The following is a 24,219-nucleotide window of genomic DNA, read 5'->3' as shown; positions in this document are numbered from 1 at the left end:
AGGGATTCACATACACACGGGAGTGTGCGCGCACACGCACGTACACACGGGGCCAAACCTCTCCGATGAGACTGGAAATCCCGGCACCGGGGGTCTGCACCGCAGCCGGCTGGCTGGGGAAACTGAGGCACAGAGGGGCACTGCAGTAGGGCCATGGGGCAGGAGCCAGTGGCACTGGGGGGGGGGGCTCCCTCTTGAAGTAACCCTCTCGGTCCCCTTCCCCACCACGTCAGCCCCAGGGCACACCCTACCCCATGTGAGGCCGTCCCTGCCCTTGGCCCATCTGCCATCACCCACGAGGCTCTCGGCCACGCCGGTGTCCCCTTGCCCAGCTGCCTGGGGACCATCTGGCCTTGTGTTCCCAGGAAAGGGGCTGCTACACCTCCCCGAACACCCCCCTTTCCCTCCTTCCAGTCTCAGTGGCTGGCCTGCTCCCATGCCGGCCCCCAGTCCCAGCATGGGACTGGGATGGGGACTGGGATGGGGACTGGGAGCCTGCTGGGTGGTGGAAGCAAAGCAACGCCTCCATCTGCTGGAGGAAAGGGCCCTGGGCCAGTTCCCAGCCTCTGCACCCCAAAATTCCACACCCCCGGCTCCCCAGGGAGGCTCCTGGCAGCGGCAGGAGGGAGCTGCAAAATAACCTGGGTGCTGCTGGCACCCTGGGCCTCCTGCAGCCCCCACAGCTGCGGCAAGAGCTCTCGTGGGCATAAAAGAGGAAACTGGGGTTTTTCTCTCATTTCCTGCATAAAAAATATACTGCATGGCACAAGAGCGCCCAGGAGGTTAAGGGTCAGGGTTACAGTTCGCGCCTGTGCCGAAGGGCCTGGCTGCGCCATGGCCTCGGGGACACCCATGGGTGCCAGGACTGAGCCCACCCGCTCCTTCGGCAGCTTTTGGGGGATGAGAGTTGCTGGGATGGAAGATGCTGAGAAACCGGCTCAGGTGTTTTGGTGCCCGCTGTGCCCAGCCCGTGTGCCCATGCCGGCCCGACAGGTACCGCCCCGACCTGTCCTGAGCCGAGAGTCCCCGCAGCAGTGATGGACTGAGAATAACGACGAAAAAACCACCAAAAAATAAAGACAAGTAGAAAAATGCAATTTTCCAGCGGGTGAATTTAAAGATCGTATCTCCCGCTGGGAAGAGAAACCAATTTCCTTACAAATTAAAAAAAAAGACTTAGGCTAAGTAAAACTTCCCTGCAATCCCCAAATCCCACCCCTGTGCAGCTCGGGGGGCGAAGGGCTCAGCGTCCCCTGGACCAGAGACTGCAATTGCCCTCGGTGCCCTGCAGCTGCTTCACCAGCCGGGGACAGCCCACCGACGGACTCGGGGTGCCCCGTAGCTGGGACAAGCAAACCAGCATTTGCTTACTAGTCCTGCAGGGCTTAGCAGTATAAAATCACAGTCCTTTTTAAGGGCTCGGGTTGCTTTTAAACTTGGTGTTGTCTCCTTTATTATAAAAAGCGGTATCGGGAAATTTGCAGCTAATACTTCTGCAAAAGGCAATTCCTGCCTGCCCTGCTTGTGCCACCTCTCTCTAGCTTGGTAGGGTCACATTCATTGCATTAATTCTGTAATTTTATTCCTAATGGTCTCTGGTTTATCTTGAAGGTAACATTACTCATTAGGGAAAAATATTGATGCTTCTACTAGATTTACTGTTGCTTAAAACAGTTTGTTGTACAGTCATTAACATAAATGACTTACTGGGATGAGGGATATACATTGACCTCGTTGCTGAACAACATCAATAAGCCCAGGATGCCACTGAATCTTAAATGTTCCATTTATAGTTTTTATTTTTACAGCATTATAGCATGCATATATATATATATATTAAAAAAACATGATGTGTTGAGGGAGCAACACCAAGCCAAGCCTTGCTGCTGGGCAGGGCTGGGCTGGGTGCAGGGGTGAGCAGCCCTGGCAGCGAAGCAGGCAGCAGCGTGGGAAGGACCACGTGGGGACCAATGCAGGTTGTCATCGCCCAAAGTCTTGCACATCCTCACCAAGCTAGTGCCAGATTCAAACATGACTCAGCCCCAACACGTATTTTTATCAGCTCTAGCATACGGCCTCGGCACCGCAGAAATGGCCTTTGGCAAGCGCTGTGGGCAAACAGACGCAAAGCTACCGGTTTGCTTGGTGTTGGCTGGGAAATAGAGATCGTAAAATACACAGCAAGGAAACCACTGAGGCAGGTGGGTTCCTCACAGCGGAGTGGCCTCAGGCTCACGGGCAGCTGCTGAGCCACAAACCGGCCCCCAAAACCCCGGAGAGGCGCCCGGTCGCACGGGTGCCCGCCCTGCCGCTGGGGATGCACGGTCCAGCTCAGGTGGTGGAAACACGGTGCACGTTTGCACTTTCTCTGTGCAAATCCACGGCCCCCATCGCCTGCTCATCCCCGGCCCCAGTGCCCCCGGGAGCGATCCCTGAAGCTTCCCACAGCTCTCAGCAGAGGGGCTCACCCACCCACCCAGGGCAATTGCCAACAAGTGCCATTAGTTATTTGCTAATTAGTTCAAAGACTGAATAGAAGGGAAGAGATATTAAAATATTTGGGGGGTTAGAGTGTTTAGAGTGGGGTAAAGAGCGACTTTAGCCTAGAGGGGACAGACACCAATGGGGGGATATATTTTATTTTTTTTTAGCAGCAGAGTCATGTCACTTCGTGCTCTCTCAGCGCCTGTAAAGCTCTGGGAGGAAAAAAAGTGTTTTCTAACGACCAAGCTCCTCTTGTGCGATGGCTGCAGGAAATCCCAGCAAAAAACATTGAAGAAAACAAAAAAATTCCACCTCGCCAATCCATCTAGAGGAACACAACCTGGAGAGCAGAGAATTAATTACATGGTTTGGAGGCTTTTACCACGGAAATCCCCCCTCCAATACAGCTGCCATCCAGAAAGGAGCCTGGGAGGAGGAGCAGAAAGCCTCCACGAGCAGCTCGGGTGGGGAAGCAAACCCATTGCAACGGGTTGCACCGAAGGCGATGCAGTTACTGCAGCGGCAGCAGGAGCCCCTGCGGGCAGCACGCGGCCCCAGAGCAGTGCCGGGGGCTGCCGGGAAGCGAGGCCAAGCCTCCAGCTTCCTTTAGACTTGCAAGAAGCAGGTTTTGAAAGAACATCCTCCTGCGAGCAGGGTTGCAGCAAGTTGTGCAAGGCGATTCCTGGCAGTGCCATGGCCGGTGCCGGGGGAGCCTGGGACAGGGAGCAGGAGCCGCCGCCGAGCCGGGAGATGGAGTTGGAGCCCCCCAGGCCCCCACCGCTGCCAGGGAAAACTCAGAGGTAACAAACTGCTCTGCAAATGGGGCCCAAAAAGGAGCTTCCCAGCAGCACCCCAGCAAGGCTGCTTCAGCCCGACGCTTTGCACCATGGCAAAGGGCAGGGCACTAATCCCCGGTTCCCCAGGGGATAACGGGGACCAAGCTGGGCCAAAGAGGGGCAAAGCCTGAAGTTGCACAGGGAGTGATGTCCCCAGCAGAAACCGGAGTTTTTAAAGAAAGCCACCGTGGTTTCGGTACTGCTTGTGGCGGCAGGGTCAGAGCTGCAGGTTTGCACTGAGCCTGGCCAGGACGGGGAAGTGAAAGCCCAGCCGGGGCTGTGGACGGCTCTTTCCCACTGCTCCCCTCCTTGCAGGCTCTCGGCTTTTCCCTCCCTATGCACAGACCCCCTGTCCTGTCCCCGCCAGAGCTGGGCCAGCGGTGCCGAAGGCTTTTCCTGCTCTCCTCCTACACCTCTCCCACCATCGCATCCTCCTCGCAGCCACCAACAGGGACCGCAGGGCAGACGTGAACCTGTGTGTGCACACCCCGCTCTGTACCCATGCGGGTGTGAACCAGAGCACATGAAGCCCCCAAGGCAGCCCCCAACCCTGGGAAGCAGGAGCGCCCCCAGGACCCCCCAGTGCAGGAGCTGGAGTCACCGGGCCACCAAAGTCCCTGGCTTTTGCCCCAAAACCATGCAGCCAGGGCTCCCTAGGCCACCGCTTCCCCTTTCTCCTTATTCTTCCTCTGAGCCAGCACTGAAAGGAGTGGGAACCCCCCCGGGGGGGCGAGCGCTGACTCCCGGCTCCGTGCAGGGCCGTCATGCAGGCGCGGGGCAGCATGCGCGCCCGCTGCAGCAGCCTGGACCTGGGTGCCCCCGGACCACCTGACCCCATGCTGGACACTCCAAGGGGCCTCCCACCTCGACCCCCCGACTCAGCCCTCATCTACAGCAACGTGGGTGAGTGACGCCCTGACCCCGCTGCCCTCCTGCCCGCCGAGGTGTCAGCTCGGATGGTGGGGACAAACCCTGCCGCTGTCCCCGTCCTCTTCCCGCAGCACCCAGCCCTGACCCATCCGGCTGGCGTTGGGCATTGCTTTGGGGCTGGAAGTATGCAGTGGGGCAAATGACGGCGTGCTTGCATCCCCATCCTGCTCCGTCTCCCACTTTCTCCCCCCCCCCGCTCCCCCTTCAGGGAAGTCTCAGCCCTGCCGTGTCTGTTCCTCCCTCCCCAGGAGAGCTGCGAGCCCACCTCGTCCCCCGCAAGGCTAGCCGAGGGGAAGGAGCCGGGAGACCCCCCTCTCAGCCCGACCGGGACCCCCTGCCTCCCCCATTGCCGAAAAAGCAGCTCCAGCGAGCAGAGTCGCTCCCGGAGCAGGGGCCATCCCAGCACTGTCGGGGTGACCCCACACCATGGGCCAGCGGCATCCTCTACAGCATGCCACCACCCCATCTGCGGCATGAGGAGGGGGCTCCCAGCTCCACCCCGCCACGGGACAGACCCTCCTGGGGACCCAAGAAGCCCCTGACCAAGTCCCAAAGCCTGGGGGAAACGGTGGCCCGGAGCAGCCTGCAAAAAGCCCTATCACCCAGCCCAGCGGAGCTGACGTTCGGGACGGCGGACAGCGAGCTGGGGCAGCTCCTGCAGCCCCTGGAGGGCCCGGCCGGGGTGTGCAGGGTGGTGTTGGGGTGCCAGGCGGCCGCCCTGGCCCGGCTCTCGGCTCGCATCCAGGAGGAGCTTGTGGGGCCGGAGGAGCGGCAGCAGCTGCTGGAGGCAGAGCTGGCGGGGAAGAACTGGGCAGCGCTCAGCATCCTGGACCGGGAGCCATGCTGCGAAAGCGGCAACGCTTGGTATTTCCGGGTGGGCTTCACTTTTGAGCAAACCCAGCTGGTGTTTGCGGCCAAGGTAAGCCGGGAATTGGGGAAAATGCCCCGGGAGGTGCAGAGGAAGCTGGCTCCCAGGGCACAGGGGGCTGCGGTGCTGCAGGCAAGCATGAACTGGGAGCGTTGGCTTTTCCACTGACCCCCATTACGCAGGCGGTTCCTCTTTCTGCACCTACTTCTGCATTTGCTAAATGAGAGCACTGCTGGCGTGGGCCGGGGAGGCGAGGACAACAGCTCCCACGGTCCAAGGCCATGTCAAGGAGAACGGCACCGCTGGGGAAGATGCCCTGGCAAGTGGTCTCGAGGGGCCAGCGGATGCAAAGTAGAGGCTGGAGCAGAGCTGGCTCCTCAGGCAGTGCAGGATGAGACCCACCAAAGCAGCTTTGCAGCTCGCCTGGGTGTTACACCTCCCCCCCATTCCCTTTTCTTGCTCAAAGCCGTTCCAGCAGGCACCAACAGGTTCAGAGGGTGTGGGGGGAGCCCAGCACTGTGCATGGGTCGGACCAGGGCTGGTGGCCCTGAGCCGAGGCGGTGGCCCGGCCCAGGACAAGGCACCCCATGGCTCTGTCCTCGCACAGCTGGCCATGCACCATCTCTCCTTGCAGGTCCCCAAGCCAGGCTGTGCCAGCCTGGGGGTGCAGAGCTCCCTTGGGGCACACTGCAACATCCAGCGCCTGATCAGCCGCTTCACCGACTGCCTCCCTCGGGAGCTGGTGCTCCCAGGAAGCCCTGGGAAGCAGAGTCGGTCCCCTTCTGGAGAGGAGCCAGCCCATCTGGCCACCTACCCTGTCCTGCAGGTCTTCCTTTCTCCTGAGGTTCCCTGCCAGACCCTGGCGGGCTTTGTGAAGGGATCCCACAGTTTGCACAGGACCAGCCCCGGGCACTACGAACGCCTGGCTTGCCTCCTCCTCCTGCAGGTGTGCATGGGGCTGGAGCACCTGCGGGTGCAGAACATGGCACAGGGGGACCTCTGCCCCGAGAACCTGCTGCTGGTGCGGTGTCCATGTCCTCCTCGGAGCCAGCAAGGCAAGGAGGCATCCCTGTCCCTTCCAAGGCTGCTCATCAGCAGCTTCTTCAAGGTTAAAGACAAGCGAAGACCTTGTTCTACCAGCCAAGAGCAGGACTGGACCAAGGGGCTTGCTACACCGCCCTCGCCGGTGGCAGATGAGCTGAATGTAGGCATGCTGATCTATCAGATCTTGCATGTGGATATCTCTCTGGAAAACACCTTGGGGTTCAGAAGCAATAGACTTCCTGAAATCCCCTCCCTGTCCATCTATTCCACGGGACTCAAGCGTCTGGCCACGCTGCTTCTCCACAGAGATCCCTGCAAGAGGGTCTCCATCGAGCAGGCAAGGAGCATCCTGCAGGTCCTGCTCTGGGGGCCTCGCCAGGAGCTCTTCGCCAGGAGCAAGAAGACCCTCACCCTGCTCCAGAGCTGGGTGGAGGTGAAGAGGGCTCTGCTGCTCCTGAAGTTTGCGGAGAATTCAGCTGGGGCAGGGACAAGCCCTGGCCTCGAGGAGTGGCTGTGCTGCCAGTACTTCAAGGAGGTCACCGAACACACGCTCTACCAAGTCACCCAGACTCTCTACGCTCCCTAAAGGCAAGCTGAAGTTCAGCCCACCCAAAAGGTCTCCCCAAAGCCAAGAGTCCATGGGGACCTGGCCAAATCCACCAGCTGCCGTCCCCCGCAAGGAACCCAAGCTGGTCCTGGATGGGAAAACTCTGTTTGCAAACAGCACATGAACGATGAAGCTGGGACCGAACTCCCACCCATGGTTCCCACAACACAGGGTGTGTTTTTACACCCTCGGAAGAATTTTGTTTGATGCTGTGAGTCCAGTTTATCGGACGATCTCAGGAAAGACGGCTGGATGGAAGCCACAGGATCAAGAACCAATTTAGTAGCTGATTATCCCAAGTAAAGTTTACAGGACTTAGACTTTGCACAAAATCCTCTCAGACCCCTCCTGCAGCCACGAGGCTTTCGCTGTTTTAAATAACATTACAGCTCACTTTAACACACCGTTAGCAAAGGAGAAATACCTCATACAGCCTGCTCTTTTTAGAAACAGTTTGTGGCATTATATTTGTCACAAATATAAATGACATTTTAAGGGGGGAAATACAACAGCCACACAGCTTCAATAAAACCCAGAGCTGAGCCTCTTAAATACTGGTCCTTTATGTGCTTCTTTGACAGCATTACACACCCGGGTGATGTATCCAGGGAGAAACACAAAGCCAAACTTCACTGCTCGGTGGTGATTACCCAGAACAGCCTCGATGGCATCCAGTAAATAGCTCGGGTCACTTTATGGCTGCTGCGCCCAGGGACCAGGCTGCAGGGTCAGTCTCTGGCTGCACCAAGGCAAGGGCCACTGCATCTGCTGCTCGGTATAAAGCACACAGCACCACGTGGGATCTGTGCCCTGGTCCCCAAAGCCATGCGGATGCCAGGGGACCATCACAGTGGAATGCCATGCAAGGCTCTGCTCCCATCGTTTATATTATTATTATTTAAGTAATTATTAATCCACTCATAGCTGTCACCTGACAGCAGCAAGAGCAGCCTCTGTGGGCTGTGCACAGCGGGATGGACCTTCCTGGGCTTCCCCTCAGCCACCGCTGGGGCAGCCCCGGCGTGCCCATGGACCACGGATGTGGGCAGTGGCACACCAGGCAGTCACCGGAGCCCGGTGGCATGGCTGGATCGGGGACGAGTCGTCCAAGGAGTCCCTGAGCTCAAAACAACCCCTGGTAAACTGGAGCTGTGATGAAACCACAGAGCAGCATGCTCCCAGCTCCCCCGGTCGGGTCAGTGGGTTTCTGCCTCCTGCCCGCCGAGCGTGGGCAGGCAGCAGCCTCATCATCTGAGCTACGGCGGGGCTGAAGGCCCAGCTGAGACCACAGCCCCTCTGTGGGAGGCTCCATGCGTGGTGGGGGACTGTTCCCTCCTGAAGCAGCACCCAAATCTGGCAGTGCGGCCTCCCCACCAAAGCCGGACGAGTAAGGCGGGCCCAAACAAGCTCCCCCGCCACGCAAACCTGGACACGGTCACCACCCAAGCACAGCCAGTCCACAGAAACGTTGTTCAAATTTCAGCATGGGCTTTTGGGCCAAAAACATGCAGGAGGGGTTGTCCTGGGTGAGCCCCAGCCCTGCAGTCCCCAACGCCTCTCCTGTAGTATCTTGCGTGGCTACAAGATGGCAGTAAAGCCCGTGGCATGGCAGCAGCTCACCCAAAGCCACCTTGTGCATCTGATCCCGGAAAAACAAAGACAAAATCTGCTTCTGCCAGCACCTGCAGGCCCACCCCAGCCCGGCACCTCCAAGCACCCCCTGCACCCCTGTTTCTGGTTTCCACCTTAGGTGATCCTTTCCCCTTCCACCAGGAGCAGCTTGGAGCACCCAAGGTCAGTGAAACGTCTACAGAGGACCACAGCCTTTGAGGCAGGACCACGTACATCTCCACAACTCACATGTCCCTGCAAGAAAGAAGACCGCAGCACAGGCACGGTGTCACAGAGGAAAAGCATTTCACTAGAGAACAAGTTCAGGGACTTCAGACCTTTGCCAGCCTGTTGAGGAAAGGAGGAACACCCTTGCCCTGGTCATGCCCACCTCCTCTTTGCTGGCCTTCAGCACACCAAGAACAGCAGGTTCACAGCTTTCCAAAAAAACCCACAGGAAGAGCACGATTGTAGGGCCACAAAAAAATTGGCAAGAGACCTGTGGGAGGGAGACCTCTCGTATTCACTGGACTGCAGCGCAGCCAGGAGCCTTGGTCCCAGCAGGGGTAAGGGCTGTGCTACATGCCAAACCCCGGGACCCGAGCACAGCCCAAGCTGGGGCAGCGTTAGCGAGAGGCCCATATGAGTATCTGAAGCCAATTAAACAGACCATCAAGAACATCCACCCATCACTTTGTTGCTAGTTTAACAATAAGCTCCCTGGGAACATGGTGCCATCCCCCAGGTTACTTTGTGCTGCAGATCCCCCTACAGGATCTGCTCCCTGATGGATCTCCAAAAAGGGAATTTCAGGGCTTACATTTTGGTGTATTCCATGCGATTCCAGTACTGCTTAGCCCAGAACATCTGCCTAGGGATGAGCTGCGGGGTGATCCTTAGGCACCCTCACTTGTATACAGCATTTCACAATGTACAGTTCCTAAAGCCAAGCTCAGCGGGTGCCAGGCCCCCGGCCGAGCACACACTCAGATGATCACGTACTCTATTTACACTGACTCACAGGGTAACAACCTGGTAAAATAACCCGTCCCAGGGATTCACCACCCCAAGGTTTTATAGAGGAAAGATTAATCCGCTCAAATGGTGCCAAACAAGCCTCCAAAGCTGCAAGTGTTAAGTACTGAAAAAAAATGGAAATAAAATGCTTTAAAGCACAGTCCTTTGAAGACTTCTCCCTAGTAAATTCAGCACAAGTTTTGTTAATTCTAGCACTACACAAGCAGCCATTTTCCCTCCTGTTCAGTATCCTAAACACTAACAGATGTCTGTGGACCCCAACAACAGGCACTGCTTGACAACGGCCCCTTCTCTGTATACTCCACCCCAATCTGTCTCCCCAGGAGAGCTGTAGCTCCTGTTCTGGAGGCCACCCAGCCTCGATGACAGTATTTAGCTACAGAAGTGCCACAAGCTTCCTAGACAACAGCCAAAGAACTCGTCAAGCCATCCTGTGTGCTTAACACATACTAGCATAAGACTCCACTGTTACTGGTAACCTTGAGACTTGAGGTATCAGAGCTGAGTATTTGATACTCAAAGACACTTGAAGCTCATGGCACCCATGAGCTGTGCTCAGCATTTCACTTGTGACTTTTCCAGCTAACACATGCCCTGAAGTATTCTATGAAACACTGATACAGCAGGGATGCAGCGATCCTAATTACCAGTGGAAATGGACAACCTGCTAATAATTTCACTGAAAGTAAGTTTTTACAGGATTGCTAGATTATTTCAAGTCCTGGTAGATCATAGCCGTGAGCTCCAGTCAAGCAAAGAATGTCCAATGCCTTTCCATACCTGCAGCTTTAATGGTTGGGGCAGTTCCAGAGCCATCTCTTCAGAGTGCAAGTCTTAAACAGCTTAAACAGCAATAAAAAGTAAAATATAAATTTTTATTTAGAATTAAAGCAAATACTTCAGTATCACAAACACAATATTAAACTTCAAGAAATATACTGCTAATTTGGAGGGAGCATTTATTTGCACAATCACAACATGCGCACAAATCCAGAAAAAGATGTGGAGTCTGAAATTTTCAACATCTCACCACCAGAGCAGTTGGTCACAACATATCATACAGAGTTATAGATACTGTAATAGATGTTGACAAAATTTCTACAGAATCATCTTTATAGACAACAAGAAAGCTCTAAGAGGCAAACATTGCAATCTATTCTTCTTCTGATGAGTCTCTTTCAAATGTGTAGGCCATGAAGCAAGCATCTGGTCTCTTGGGGACAAGGGGATGCCCTGGTCTCACAATCTCAAAGCCCAAAAAGCTGAAAGTACGGAGCAATGCAGCTAGGAAAAAAAAAGCAGAAAACAAGTTTCATCCATTTGATACTGTCCAACAGTTAAAGCATCCACCAAACCCAACTTCAAATACCGCATTCACATCTCTAGAGACCGTGCTATGAGGTAACACCTACCTCTATCATCTCTGTTCTTGTGGAAACAAACGAACGCATGATCAACTCGAAGCTGTTCTTCAGCAAACTCTAGAAGAGCTGCAAAACTGCAAGACAAAGACAAGGTGGTTCAGTGCACATGAGCAAACCTTTCCTTCATAGGCAGTTAGCAAGGCCCTGTGAGCCAATCTGCACACGAACTGCTAGGCACAAGACGCTAGTGGTTGGAGACTCACACCAACAGGAAATCCCTGAGCCCTAGGTTTAACTTGAGGCAGAAATCTAGGTCTTCAGTAACACAGAAAACAGGCTTTTCTGTTGCAGCTGAAGGGAGAACTGCAGTGACAGACTTAGAACCAGGCTGGTTTTTTCAGTGGATAAAAGCAGCTGCCCAGTACCTGGGAACGCAGCTTGAAATCACAGACCTTTTGGGTGGTTCCACCTGACAAAACGGGTAGAAGCAGCCCTCAAACCAGGATCACTCAGTTGCAGTCTCTTACAAGAGAGCATCAAGCACTGTAATTAGACTTCAACTTTCAGAACAATGGAAGAGAACATCAATAACAGTACAGTGTTATTCCACCCTAGTGACAGGCCTTCAAGACGGAGGCAAGTGAAACAGCAGCTGCATTTTATTCTACCTACCTGTCCTTGCTCCCTTCAGGCAGACCACCACTGGGAATTTCTATATAGAGGTGGTTGTTGTTCAGCACTGTTCTCCAACTAATGTGTTTGGTATCTGTAAGCCTTGACTGGACATTCAGAATTCTTGTCCTGTTATTAGATGTTAGTTGTTCTGTTACATTCAGCCGATTATCCTGTAGCAATAATACATGCAAAGTTATTTCCAATTCATTCTGGAGAAGGGATAACTCCCATTAATAGGCTTGAGGCAAGAAATGCATTCAAGCTCACCACAGCAAGCTGCTTATTATTATTCATACTCACCGAATAAAATAAATTAGCTGAAAGATTGTGATCCCTCTGACTATTCCCTCGCCCACCTGGGATCTTCAGGGGTGGGTGAGGGACATCAGGAGCACCACTGAGGCCCCGGACCCAGGTTACTACAGCAATTGAAGGGAACCCTGGAACTAGAAACGGATCGCAGTCAGAGAGGCAAACAGGCAGTGTTAGACAAAGCCCTGTGAATTCCAGATTTTAAATAGTGATCAGATGGCAAGATCTAAAAAAAAACACCAACAAAAAACCCAAACAAAAACCCCCAAACCTAAGCCAAGGGAACTCCTCCCACTGCAACCTAGGGATGTGGCAAGACAAAGGAACCTCCAGACCCGGGACAGGAACACTGCCTCATGCCCAGACCCACAAGGGTCAGAAAGCTACTTCTGCAGTATTTTGAGGGAAAGACTAACTTGGAGATGAAAATACTCTCAGCTTGAAGTGAGGAAGGTATATTTCTATACCAAGGCAGCAGTATGCTTGACCTGATCTCAAGACAAGAACCATTCTGCTATCACATATGCAGACCCCATTTTCTCCTCCACCTTGTTCTCATAAGCTATCATGAGTATACTGGCCTAGCAAGCTAGGGATCATTTTTCTCCCTGTGATATCCAACCCTAATTACCTTAGACCTTTGCATCAGCACTCTTGGCTTGAGATCAGAAAATTAGATGAAATAGTCTCACAGATGTCACTACCTCACCATGCTCAAGAAGCAAGCTCACCAATTTTAACTTCAAGACCACACCTGAATATCAGAAAACCTACAAGCCTTTCTACTGAATTCTTCAGAGCAATTTTAGACTGCTCGGCTAATTTCAGTATTTAACGTTAAGAATGTTATCCTCTTTAAGATACGTATTTCTTGTATGCATGCGAAGTTTCATCCCATCCATATAAGCCTGCTTAACCGAATAAGCCTTCTACTGTACCAAGAGCAAAGGCTGTGCTGCCTGGCCCCTCCCTCTGCACCATCCTTCACCCTGCAGGCTCACTCTTGAGTTGCGTCATCTCAGCAGATGCAGCAATCGAGGCCCTTAGGGAAATTTTCACAATCGTCCTGTCTGTGAGTGCCAGCAGCCATTTGCAAATCAGAATAAACATGTACAAAATAATCCACCATTTTGCACAGTTCGTACGAGTTTATTTTTTTTAATGAGCTTGAAACCTGGGATGAATAACCCATATTAGAAAGGCACTGAATGGCCATATAGGTCAAATATTATATGCTGGAAGGCATTAGTAAGCACAGCAACTGCAAAGTTTTAAAAAAAAATAAAATTTGCACTCTCTCAATTAAATGAGTGTTCAATCCATTATTTTAGGCCCTTTGAAAGAGAGCTGCTTTTCTTTAGTACTAGCATTAGATACTTATTTTATCTCAGAATGACAGTAGAGCTACGCATTCCTAATTACCCTTAGAAATAAAGCCCTTAAGCACCCTGTTCAGCAGTGTGCAGTGGCAATCCTTTATGCAATTTCACCCTTCGCCCAGTGAAAGGCAATGCATAACAGAGGTTGCCTACACTTTGCAATCGAGAATATATTTTAGTGATGTTTGTGTGCACTTCCTCCTCTTGAAAAAAAATAACCTTTAAACAGCAGCCAAGTATAAAAATGGCGTTCTAAAAAAATTTCATAGTCCACATACAAGGTCTAATCATGGTTTCCTTCATACAAGGCAGACTGATGTCCTAAGCTTCCATCACTCCACACCAGTCACCTCAATTCAGATATTTTCTTCCCAGCATCTGTCGGGATTGTTTAATCTTTTGGTTGAGTTTTAAACTAACAGCTCTCCTAACACTCTTATGTTCTACTTTAGGCTCAGTACCCTCGATTAGTTTTCGTAAGGGGACAACAGTTTTCAATCCTTTGATATCTTTGCCTAATTATGGGGTTTTGCCCCCGGTAGGAAGAAGGCACCTCCAGACCCTGCCTCCAGCCCGGCTTTGTCTCCAGGCTCCTTTCAGCCCGTTAACTGGCTCGGGACCGGCTCACGGACCAGCCGCCTCCCGGCAGGGGCCGGTGTGCGTTGTTCAAGGCTTCCTCCCACGGTTATGACAACTCCAGAGATGCGGTGGGAGCTCTCCCTGCAGGCAGACGGCAGCTAACGTGGCACATGGCGGGAGGCAGCCGGGTGTCTGAGGCGACTCTGGGGGATGGCGGCCGCGGGCAGCCCCCCCGGGGAGGGGGGACGTGTCACCCGGCACGGCGGCTGGTCACACCGGGCCGAGGAGGCGGTGCAACCGGTGCTACAACGGGCAGGCGCCGCCTTGGGCGTTCAAAAGAATCCTTTTTTTCTTCCCCCCCCACGCCCCCTCACCCCCCTTCCCTCCCCCCTTTTTCTGCGGGGGAGGAGGCCAGGCCGCAGCGCCCAGCGCTGAGGCGGCGGCGCGGGCCGCCCCTCCCCCACCCGCCACGGAGCTCCCCTCCCCTCCCCCCGGTCACGGGGGAGGCGACCGGCGCTTGAGGGACGAAGAGGAGGAGGAGAAGGATCAGGGCGGGCCCTGAGGGGAAGGGAGGAGGCGGCGAGCGCCCAGCGGTGCGAAGGCTGAGGGAGGCCCCGGCCCCTCACCTGCTCTGTCCGGTACTGAGGCTCAGCACAGCGGGCATGATGGTGCTTTTATTCCCCTCTTTCTCTCTAGCGAAGCAGTGACTGTTGAGTATCCGCTGCAGGGAGGATTTCACCATCCGGCCGCTCTGGTCCGAACCCCGAAACCCCCCGCTGCCTCCCTCCGGCCGCTCCTCAGGCGCTGCTACACAAAATGGCAGCCTCTCTGCAGTGGGTCCTTATATACCCTTCCACGGCCACGCCTCCCACCTCGGCAGCGCCCCGCAGAGCGGGCCACGCCCCCGACCGGGAAAGAGCTCCCGTCCGGTGAACGGCTCGGTTGTCCCTTAGACAGTCTCCCTTCCCATTGGCTGAAGGGAGCTCAGGGGGCGGAACAACGAGCTCTTTCCCTATTGGCTGGCAGCGTGAGGGGGTGCAGCATCGATTAGAAGGGCGTCAGGACGCGGAGGGGGGGAATCGCGGTCTCTGATTGGCTACGTCCGCTGTGTGGAGGCGGGGTCTGGCGGGGCTCGGCTGGGAGGCTTCGGCGCGGCGCCGCAGCCCTCACTCCCCTTAGAGCCGCCAGTTCGAGTCCCGCGTCCGCGCCCCCGCCCGGCTGAGGTAAACTGCGGCGGAGGGGAGGGGCCAGCCCCGGCCTTGCGCATGCGCCGGCGGGGGGAGGAGCGGGGCGGTGGCGGCGGGTGGGGAGCGTCCCTCAGCGCCGAGGAGATGGGCGGGAGGGGAGGAGCGGGGTCCGCCGGCCGGGTGGGTGAGGGCGGCCGGGGTCTCCGTACGGCCGCGGGACGGCCGGGCTTTAGAGCCCCGGGGCTGCCCGCTCGCTGGTGGAGGGAGCAGAGTGGCGGCAGCGGGGCCTCCTATGGGGAGCAGTGGGCTCGGGGGGCATCGCTGCCCTCCGATCGGCCGCGCAAAGCGTTTGTCGGCTCGATGCTGAGAGAAACTTTAATTAAAAAAACCATAGGAAAATCCCCCAGGTACTGGAGAGGGTCCCTAAAAGGACGGGCTGAAGTTGTGACCCGGTTTTGGGGTGCGCCTTGTGAGCTGTGGCCGTGCTCCCGCCTCCAATTGCAACACGTCCCCGTTTCCCTCGGCCTGTGTGCTGGACTGGCCGGGGCAGTAATGTATAGCTTCGGTTATATGGGGAATGGTTGGTGGTAATCTTTTAAACGGAAAAAGACTTTGTGCTGCACCTTCATGAGGAAGTGAATAAATCCTGGTTATTTACATAGCAGAAGTTGGTCTGCATCCCCACCCCCACAACAAACAGCCCATAATGCTCCCCTGACAGCGTAGCACTCTGCTTTTCATCTCCTGCAAGGATTTTGGAAATCTGAGTGAGGTTTGGAGACACGATTGGGTCTTTCTGCAAGAACAAGGTCTGGAGGAAAGGATGTGAATTGGAAAATTGGACACCCTGCTTCTCTTTTGGACAATATTGATGAAAACACAGATTCATCCCTTGGGGGGGGGGGGGCAATCTTCAAAATTCATCTTAGAAGCAGAAAATGTGCATGAAATGTAAATAGGTTATAATTTCCATGACAGGAGATCTTTTGACTCAGCCATTTCTGAACATTTCAGCCTGTTAGATATTAGCTGAGACCATCCCTCTTCTGAAAATCAAGTCAGAAGCACATCACAGAAGTCAGGGCACATCCTAAACAGTGGATCTCATCCTATATGGAAAGAAAGCTCAAAATAATGGTTTAAATTATGCTGAATTGAGTTTGCAGCCAGGTATGCCTTGTAAATTAAGTGGAAAAAGGTGTTTATAGAGCCAAAGAAAACTACTAAGGATACATCGTAATGATTTTCAAAATCATGGGTTTCTAAAAAAAAAAAAAAAATTGTAGATGGCTGTATTTCTTTTTTCGTCATTCAACTCTGGCTACAACACGCCTGTTGTATTCTCTTCAGGTACCATAGCTGCCTTTAGGCTTTTTTTTTTTTTTACTATCTTGCTTATTTTTATTTGCTTTAAAATATTCCCATCCAGGAGCTCTGAGCACATGGATATTCCATTGATTGGTTCCACTTTGCACAAGGATAAGTGTCTAAATCCCCACCCACCTTCTGCATCCTGAAACTGCTCTGATTGACTATGATGGAACAAAGTGTATTGCCAAAAGAAAACACTGTCTGTTCTGCAGCTTAGGTGAGAAGCCTAGCCTGGCCAGCAGCCAGTGACTAGTCTGGGAGTCATGGTAAGTAAGAGGTACGAGAGAAAAATCCTTTTCCTGCTGCAGGTATCTGCACTTAGCTCCCAGAACACAACATAACTGAGACATTAGTGCTTGCTTTCACCCTGCTCTCTAGCTTTGGCTGTTGATTTATGGAGGGGAAGCTGACTGCCATTTAATGTATTACCCAGAGACCAACTTGAAACAATAGGATAGCTGCAATTTGGGAATATCCGGACCAAATGAAGCACATCAGAGAAGATTTAGCAATTCATGTTTTGTATGTCATTTTAGAAAGGTTTTCCTGATGGGGGAATGAATGTGTTAGTTGATGGAAGGACTGCCTTAGCATTTTGTGATAGGTTTCATTATTTCTAATAATGGCATTTATTATTTATGTAGTAATCCGACTGTAATTCCTTGTAATGGCACTGTGTCAGAGGACATCATCTTTGCAGCTGCTTTCCTCTTTGCTGTGGCACCGGAAACAGCTTTGCCCTTTGGATACCTGTCATCTCAATGGGCCATCATTCCACTTTACAGCTGAGTGACCCGGTAACGCCGTGGTGCTCTGTAGTCTGCAAAAAGCCCAATCAACCTGTTTTGGTTTTGTGCATTAAATATTGTGTGGGATTAGTTCCAGCTGCAGTTTTGCTGAGATAGCCTGACTTCCAGTTTAGCAGTGACAGTGATTCATAGATCCTCACAGAGAAGCCTCTGACTCACAATTTCAGGATTACCAGCTGAGGCAGTTTGAGATGTTGCCATCTCCAGCTGTTTTTTACCACTGGTTTGCCACGATTACCCCACCCATGGCAGCAGAATAGGCAGAAGTAACTGTGTGTCAGTGTCTCCGTTCCTCCAGCTGCATTCATAGTTTGGCACCGTAGTCCAAACCCATCTCTGTCCCTGGTATTATCTAATACGCTGGGCAGTGAACCCTAACAGCTGCTGTGTGGGCATCCATTCCTCCTTGCCCACATCTGCTGTGGCATAGTAGGTTTCAACGCAGAGGCAAGATGGATGATTGCAAATAGAGAATCTCGTCCATCAAAGTCCTGAGGCTCTAGTCCATCCCAAGTCCTATGCTGGTGTCCACAAATAGACTATCAAAGGCCCCCTCATTCTGCTGGCTGCCAACTACCACAGCTTTCCCATCTCCAAAAAATACATGTTTCAAAGGACTGGTGTAGTCCCCAAAGCAGGAGATGCAGCAGGGAGCTTATATCAGTTCTCTCCTGAACTGCTTACTGAACTCCTCAGAGGAGAGCATGCAGCGAGTCCCAGTTGTTCGGTGTTCTTACACAAGCAGGTCATAGCAATTAGGCTGTATGAAACGACCTGGGAAAATAGCTTGTTATCTGAGTTACTCAATAACCAGACGTTAACAGAGAAAGTACAGAAGTACATACAACACAACTGAACTCCACATTAGGAATCAAAGTTTAAATTGTTTCAGTTGAGGAAAGCCAAGGAGTTTCATTTTCCTTTTTTAGCTTGTTTCAGCATGCTTTTCAGCCTCTTTTAACAGAAGAGGTCTCAAACATTAGTCAAAATCACCAATTAATGATTCTTTGCCAAGCTTTTATAGGTTTTACTTTCTGATAGAGATTGGAAGAACAGTTTATGCCAGCACAGGAATAAGTTAAATTCAAAACTGGTAGCTGATGTAAACAGATGTTAGAGCAAGAAATGGGCAGGATAAGTAACTGAATGTCTTTCCTTTTCATTGTCTGTTTTCAGGTTTGCAAGTGTTTGTGATCAGATGACACGAAACTAGTGCTTAGAAAGATGTACAGGACCTGAAACACTCATAAGACTTGCCGGTTCCAAAATCCTGCATGTTGATACCATAGTTGTATCACATCTTTTATTTCAAGAAGGAAAGATAAACTGTTCTGTTGTTTAGGTGATTAAAACATAACTAAGTAACACGGCTGCAAATATTAGTGCTTTTGTGTGGTTTTCTGCCACTGAGGAGGCTACTGGAGGGTGGGCTGCTGCAGACTTCCTTGAAGCAGCTCCTGTGTCCATGTTCTAGAGGAGTAACAAAGCTCCGGTGAAGGTGAATGGAAAAAGACTGATACTTGACATGTAGCAGAAACCCCTGTATATTTTTTGCTTAGCTGCATCATGCTGTCATAGCTCTTCTTGAATGTGGAAATAGATGTTTATGACATTTAGCAGCATCACGGGAATTAAGCTATCTCTGATTTGCTGACTAGGGGAGTACAACAGAAAGAAAAACATAAGCTCTCTTTTAACGCCTGTGCAGTCCTTACATAGCATTGCACACTTAGTAACTCCTCAAAGATGCTAAAAAAAGAAAAACCTAATAAATTAATTGAGCCAGACTATAAAATCAAGTTGTTCTGATTGCCTTTTCTCTCTATTTCCACTCCAGGAAGACTCTACTTGCTCTTACAGTTTTAAGAGCTATCTAGAGATGTAGCTAAGCACCAAAACAGGACAGAAACTGAGGCAGAGATGTTCATCATGACGTGTTTTCACAGAAATCATTGTGTGTGATGACTTCTCCACCCTGTAATTTAGCTGGTTTTAGTCCCAGAATAATTTAAATGTTCATCTTAGTCAGCTCTATGTGGAGACGAAGTACAGCAAAAGCTTGTGAGGTCTTTATCAAAACACTGGACGGTGTTATTTCTAAACTTTGTAAGACCTATAGTTTATAAGTCTTATAAAGCAGGGCTTTTAAGTGTACCCATCTCCTTTCTTAGAACTTCTGGTTCATTTCCTTATAGGTAACAGTTAAGTACCAGTTATCTAATTTTAAATACTCCCCCACTAAAAATGCTATCTGGTGTGTTAGAATCTATTCTGATCTTTGTGGGACATGTAATTGGAACACTTTTTCTAGCTGGAAAACTCTCCTCGTTTTCATTGTCATCCGTGCGAGAATGATTTGATTTGAAGGTCAGGTTTTCTGCAGACCCACTTGTGCTGGAAGGAGATTCTGCATGCCACTGCGAAGTTAAGCCAGAATTCTTAGATGTTTACCAGCACAGGGAAGAACTTATTTTCCAAGATCTTTGTGAGATATTGAACTAGAAGAAAGCAGTCACTAGTTCGTCAGGCCAACAAATGTCTGCACTTCTTAGCAAAGAAACATTGGATCTCTGCTTTCTCACTTAAAAACAGCTGGTATGAAGAGGACTATATATTGAATGCAGATGAGGTAACATGCTTAAAATGCTTTAAAGTCTCGTTATCTGATTTAGGGGTGTAATTTAACATAGTGCTGGTCACCTGATAAATGCCGAGTTGTTTTCTTGGAGTTTGCAGGATGACACTTACCAGGCATTGCAGTTCACTTTCCATATAAAAATAATGTGGGGGTGAGGGGAAAAGTTTGAAGTGAGAACAGGAAATATTATCAGCTAGAGAGTGGGTTAGCCAACAGCAAGAGACACGAGATACGGTCAGAGGATGGCACCTTAACATTTCTGGGGAAAGAAGTGTGCTTGAGCACTTTGTCGTTACGGTTCTGTAATTTAAGAGTAATGTTCCACAAGCTTGATTTTTTTTTATTGATTTTTCTCTGGGCGTTGCTGCCAGTTATGAGCAAATGGTCACGAGGAATTCAGAGGTAGTTACAAACAATAAAGTGGAAGACATTGCGACATCCTGCCTTCCACAATCCATTTTCTGTTTCGTTTACGTTGGGCCAGATGCAGCTCACATCTCCACCCCCTCCGCTCCCCCTCCCTGAGTTAATGCCAGGCGATTAAGGTCTGGTTCTTGCAAAGGGTGCAATGCCACGGAGGGGAATTCAACTCGGAGAGGAGACCGAGCGCTTTCCTTCCCGTTAGCACGGGAGAGAGCGGTGGGGTGCACAGCACCTCGCAGAGCCAGGTCCTGAGAAACGAGTCCCCCTGCAATCACATGTAATCAGCATTTCAGCGTGCAGCGGCTTTCTGCAGTTCTGCTGTGAACATTTTCTTTCTCTGCTGACCCCTTTCCCTCGCTTGCTTCCTGGAGCCTTTGTGCGGTGGATTTATTAGTTTCTTTTTTGCTTAGCTTCCCTTTTCTCTTACAGACGATTTCAGCACCGTCTGATGTTTCTTTACAGGATGGGCCACTTTCACAGCCTCTGTGTCGGGAAGGCAAGCTGGATGGCGTGGCTTATTTTCGTTCAGTTCCTGTTGTGCTTGGATCAGTCAACCTTAAGGATGAGGAAGTGCACAGTACAGCTCAGCTTTTGTAACTCATAATTTCGTTTGGAAATGTTATCAAAACAAACAGATGCCAGCAGAATGAGCGTTAAGACCTGTGTGGAATCTGCTCTGTCAGAAAAACGAGTTCAGAGTCAGTTTTGCCTGCCTAAACATTTTGCCCAGCAGCTCATTAGAATGGATATATTCAAAGGAGACTTTCCCCCCCGATTAGATAATTCCTGTGATAAGAGCATTAACGAGCATATTTTCCCATAAATAAAATGAACGAGCCTCGAGGGCAGGGAAGGTTATTTAGCCTGCGATAAGTTATATCCCACAGTCATCCCTTAGAGAGCTGCAAGTAAGGGAACCAGTTCACCCCGTTGCTGTAGCTGAGAGCAAGCCCAAGAACGGGCTCTGACCAGCAGAATTGGCAAAGTGGGATTTCTTCCAGCTGTATGTTTGTGCTGCACGATGCTTTATTTTGGGTGTAATCCCTATGGATTCAGCGCTTAGCGAAGTCACTGGCCAGAGCTCACCCGGAGCTGTGCTAACAGCCAGGGCAGCCCTCGGGGTGCTGCAGGAGGGACAGGGGAGGTCCAGCCCTGGTAGCAGTTGCTTTTGCCAGCCTGTTTGTTTGAGCTGCATGCAGCCTTGTGCTTTTGCTCATGAGCTATCCGTGTTTGAACCAATATTTACTCACGGTTCTGTGTACCAAGATAGTCAGCAATCCCTCCGAGTGAGAGTGGAGCTGGAACCAGCCATCAGGCCAGCTTAGCAGCTCAGGTTGTTTACATTTTTTTAAAAAATACTCTTGAATTGCAGGCTGGTGAAAGGTGGCAGCTTGGCAGCTCTGGTGAGCCTTTATCCATGCAGCAGGTAGAGCGATGGCAATGCAAGCTTCCCCTGCAGCATACCCCCTCCAACCTGCCCACCCGCTGTGCCTCTTCAGCCAGGAAAGCCCCTATGAGCAGGGGATGAAGGGCAGACCCCTGACCCACGCAGGCCTTGGAGCCTCCCCACCGCTTGCTCTGTAAGCGAGAAACTGAAATCCAAAGACAACCAGTGCTATAGTGATGTTTGTAAGGGATTGACTGCAAACTGCTGTCAAATAAGCCACCAGGTTGTCAACCCACTTAGGAGTGGAGGCTTTAAAATGAAGGCAGCTCTATTTCATTGCTAGAATTTTCCAGTTTTCCTAAAGGTTTTTATTTATGAAGCTGTTCTAGGTACAAATTAACTTACCCTGCCTCCTGTTCGTTATTAACTCTAGAAGAAGCTGAGATTTGAAGGGTTCATTGCTTACCCCGCTGGAAAGGGGTGACTCAGTGCAAAGCGCTGCAATGTTTTCCAGCAGCGCTCCCGAGAGCATCGCGATGTCTGTCCCTGTGTTTCTGAAGTAACCAGGCTTTAGAGGGGCTGTTTATTCCCGTGTGTCCTGCTGCGTGTAAGCCCAGTAATCTCACACAGATACCCTAACTCAGCCCACGGGGCCCTCCGCTGCAGAGGCAGGGTAGCCTAATCTTTGGGGAGTGCAAAAGTGCACTTCCACGCAGAGCTGAGCATGTGCTCGTAACTTAATAAGACCAACAGCTTTGCGAAGGTGCTAGAAGATAAAGAGGTGGCCTAAGGAAAGCAAGAAACCTTGAAATTACTGTACTGGATTGGACCGATGGCCTAGTTAGTTTGATTTCCCGCTTACAGTGACTTTTACCAAGTACTTCAGAAGACGATCTGAAAACCTGCTGCTTCAGAAGTGTACGCAAAGAAAGGGAGCAGTTGTGATTACAGAAAATAAACTGTTTGGACGGGAGTGGAGAATTAGTTCTGAAATTTGGTTTTCTGGGTATTTTAGCTACTGAAGCTATTACTTCTGTTCCTCTGGACATCTGATCCCCATATAAATGTCTGTCCTTTCTTGGGCCAGAGAGTTTCCATTTTGGATTCTCTAATGGGTACGTCCTTTCAAATGGCAATGCAGATTGTACTGGTGCCCTGCCATTCTGGTGCTTTCCTGGACTGTTGTCCTACCGCACATTAATTTCTTAGCTCACAGTTCCTTACTCCCCGTGAGGTTTCCATGTTTGTTTGGCCTCACGCACAGTGATCCTTGATCTCTGACAGCCAGCCATCAGGCAGCAGTGGAAGCCTAAGATCATATGCTATCCAATTGTGCAGTGTCAGCCCATCTTCAGACTCATTGAGCTCATTAGGGAGGAAAATGTAATCAGCTGTCCTTCAAGGGACAAGATGTGATGGGAAGCAATGGGAGTCAGCAGGTCAGTCCTTATCAGCTGTCAGAACAATCTGCACAGTGCAGCAGCTCTGTAGTTCTGCTAAATCAAGTCATGGGCTTAACGGGCTGGAGTATACACATTAAAACTGATCCCTGCAGAGATCAGAACGTGTCGCAGTGGCGGCAGCAGATCCTACACCATCCCTGTGACCGCTTGTATTCATTAGACAAGGAAAATAGGACCCATGGTTTACATGTTTAAGCTTCCAATGCTACCTCTCAGTCCTTGCAGGCCTTGTGCTCCCTTCGGAGGTTGTAACTTACTGCACTTGTGTCACTATGGATTGGGAAACTGAGGCAGGGAGAAAGGACCGGCCTCAGGCTGTACAGAGGCAGAGCTGAGATGGGACCTGAAGAGGTCTCGTGCCGCTGCTCCCTTCAGGCTGCCTCCTCTGACCTCGAATCCTACGAGACTACGGGGTTTGGGTCACTTTCTAAAGTCTGTTTACCTCAAAGTACCTTTGAAAAAAGCAAAATGTTCTCTTGAACCTAAATTATCTGTCCTTATCCTGTCTCAACTCTCATTGATAATCCTCTTTGTTGCCTTTAAAAATATTTATGGGAGATTATTCTTTGGCCGTGATAGTCATGTTTAATTCTCTTTTCTGTTACACTGGGCTTTTCTTTCAATGGTTTCCTTATGTCTTGCCGTTTGGTATTGTTAGGTTTATGTATCGTGGTTTTAAGATTTTAAACAGGTTCAGAAATACGCTTGCTTGTGGTAACTGGATACTTTTCCCCATGAACTGTTACGGAGGTGGCCGCAAGATATCAATTTATACAAAACTATATTTTTTTTATTTTAGTGTTCTCATGGTGATGTCGATTGACACGGCCACCACCCTGGGCCTCTGCGCGGCTCTGGCCGCCATCGCTGCAGCTTGTGTCTTTGTCAGGCAGCACCAACGCAATGGCACTGAAACATCACTACTTTTGCATCACTACTCTCAGCGTCCCTAGGACTTTTAAAACTCTTTGAATTTTAACGACAAGCCTTTCCTGAACCTCACATGCTAGGCAATGCAAATAAAGTTTAATAATATATAAGGCTTGATTAAGCCTTTATCGTTCCAGTTCAGACTGTAATACCACAGGCTGGGATCGAGGCGTTCAGACCTGCTTTAGGACTGGCGTCTCCGGGTTGCTGTGGGGTGTGCAGGGCCCGTTGGGTTTGTGCTGGCAGCTAGCAGCAATTCTGCATCCAGCCTTGAGCAGAAGTGA

At 51.1% G+C, this 24,219-nt stretch overlaps 3 protein-coding genes across 6 annotated transcripts in view; 2 read left to right on the top strand and 1 right to left on the bottom strand.

Annotated features, from left to right (window-relative positions):
- The first annotated feature begins 3,017 nt into the window (after positions 1-3,017).
- On the top strand, positions 3,018-7,499 carry PEAK3 (PEAK family member 3). Its single transcript, XM_072845560.1, has 4 exons — positions 3,018-3,284; positions 4,078-4,223; positions 4,499-5,169; positions 5,753-7,499. The coding sequence occupies exons 1-4, from the start codon at positions 3,178-3,180 to the stop codon at positions 6,746-6,748; spliced, it is 1,920 nt and encodes a 639-aa protein (XP_072701661.1). The 5' UTR covers positions 3,018-3,177; the 3' UTR covers positions 6,749-7,499.
- Positions 7,500-10,274: 2,775 nt separating this feature from the next.
- On the bottom strand, positions 10,275-14,558 carry OAZ1 (ornithine decarboxylase antizyme 1). Its single transcript, XM_072845375.1, is given in 6 exon segments — positions 10,275-10,702; positions 10,831-10,916; positions 11,455-11,627; positions 11,758-11,844; positions 11,846-11,903; positions 14,354-14,558. Coding segments are annotated over 6 exon segments (651 nt in total). The 5' UTR covers positions 14,470-14,558; the 3' UTR covers positions 10,275-10,571.
- Positions 14,559-14,853: 295 nt separating this feature from the next.
- JSRP1 (junctional sarcoplasmic reticulum protein 1) overlaps positions 14,854-24,219 on the top strand; it is a 34,531-nt gene continuing 25,165 nt past the window's right edge. Inside the window, exons 1-3 of one of the 4 annotated variants that reach the window (XR_012039593.1) lie at positions 14,854-14,950; positions 16,344-16,551; positions 18,271-18,459. The gene's annotated coding sequence lies outside the window, so the exon portion shown is untranslated. Of the gene's footprint in view, positions 14,951-16,343; positions 16,563-18,270; positions 18,460-24,219 lie in introns of those variants that run through there. The other 3 variants (XM_072845372.1, XM_072845373.1, XM_072845374.1) reach the window with 3 other exon arrangements.

This window comes from Ciconia boyciana, chromosome 24 (assembly GCF_034638445.1).
Source record: "Ciconia boyciana chromosome 24, ASM3463844v1, whole genome shotgun sequence".
Lineage (NCBI taxonomy): Eukaryota > Metazoa > Chordata > Aves > Ciconiiformes > Ciconiidae > Ciconia > Ciconia boyciana.
The sequence above is the reverse complement of the archived record's forward strand: the minus strand, read 5'-3'. Positions and strand labels throughout refer to the sequence as shown.

Coding starts and splice junctions, on each gene's coding strand:
- PEAK3 (XM_072845560.1), top strand. CDS start 3,178: ATGGCCGGTGCCGGGGGAGCCTGGGACAGGGAGCAGGAGCCGCCGCCG. Junction 3,285..4,077: donor CTGCCAGGGAAAACTCAGAG/GTAACAAACTGC, acceptor GGCTCCGTGCAG/GGCCGTCATGCAGGCGCGGG. Junction 4,224..4,498: donor CCTCATCTACAGCAACGTGG/GTGAGTGACGCC, acceptor CTCCCTCCCCAG/GAGAGCTGCGAGCCCACCTC.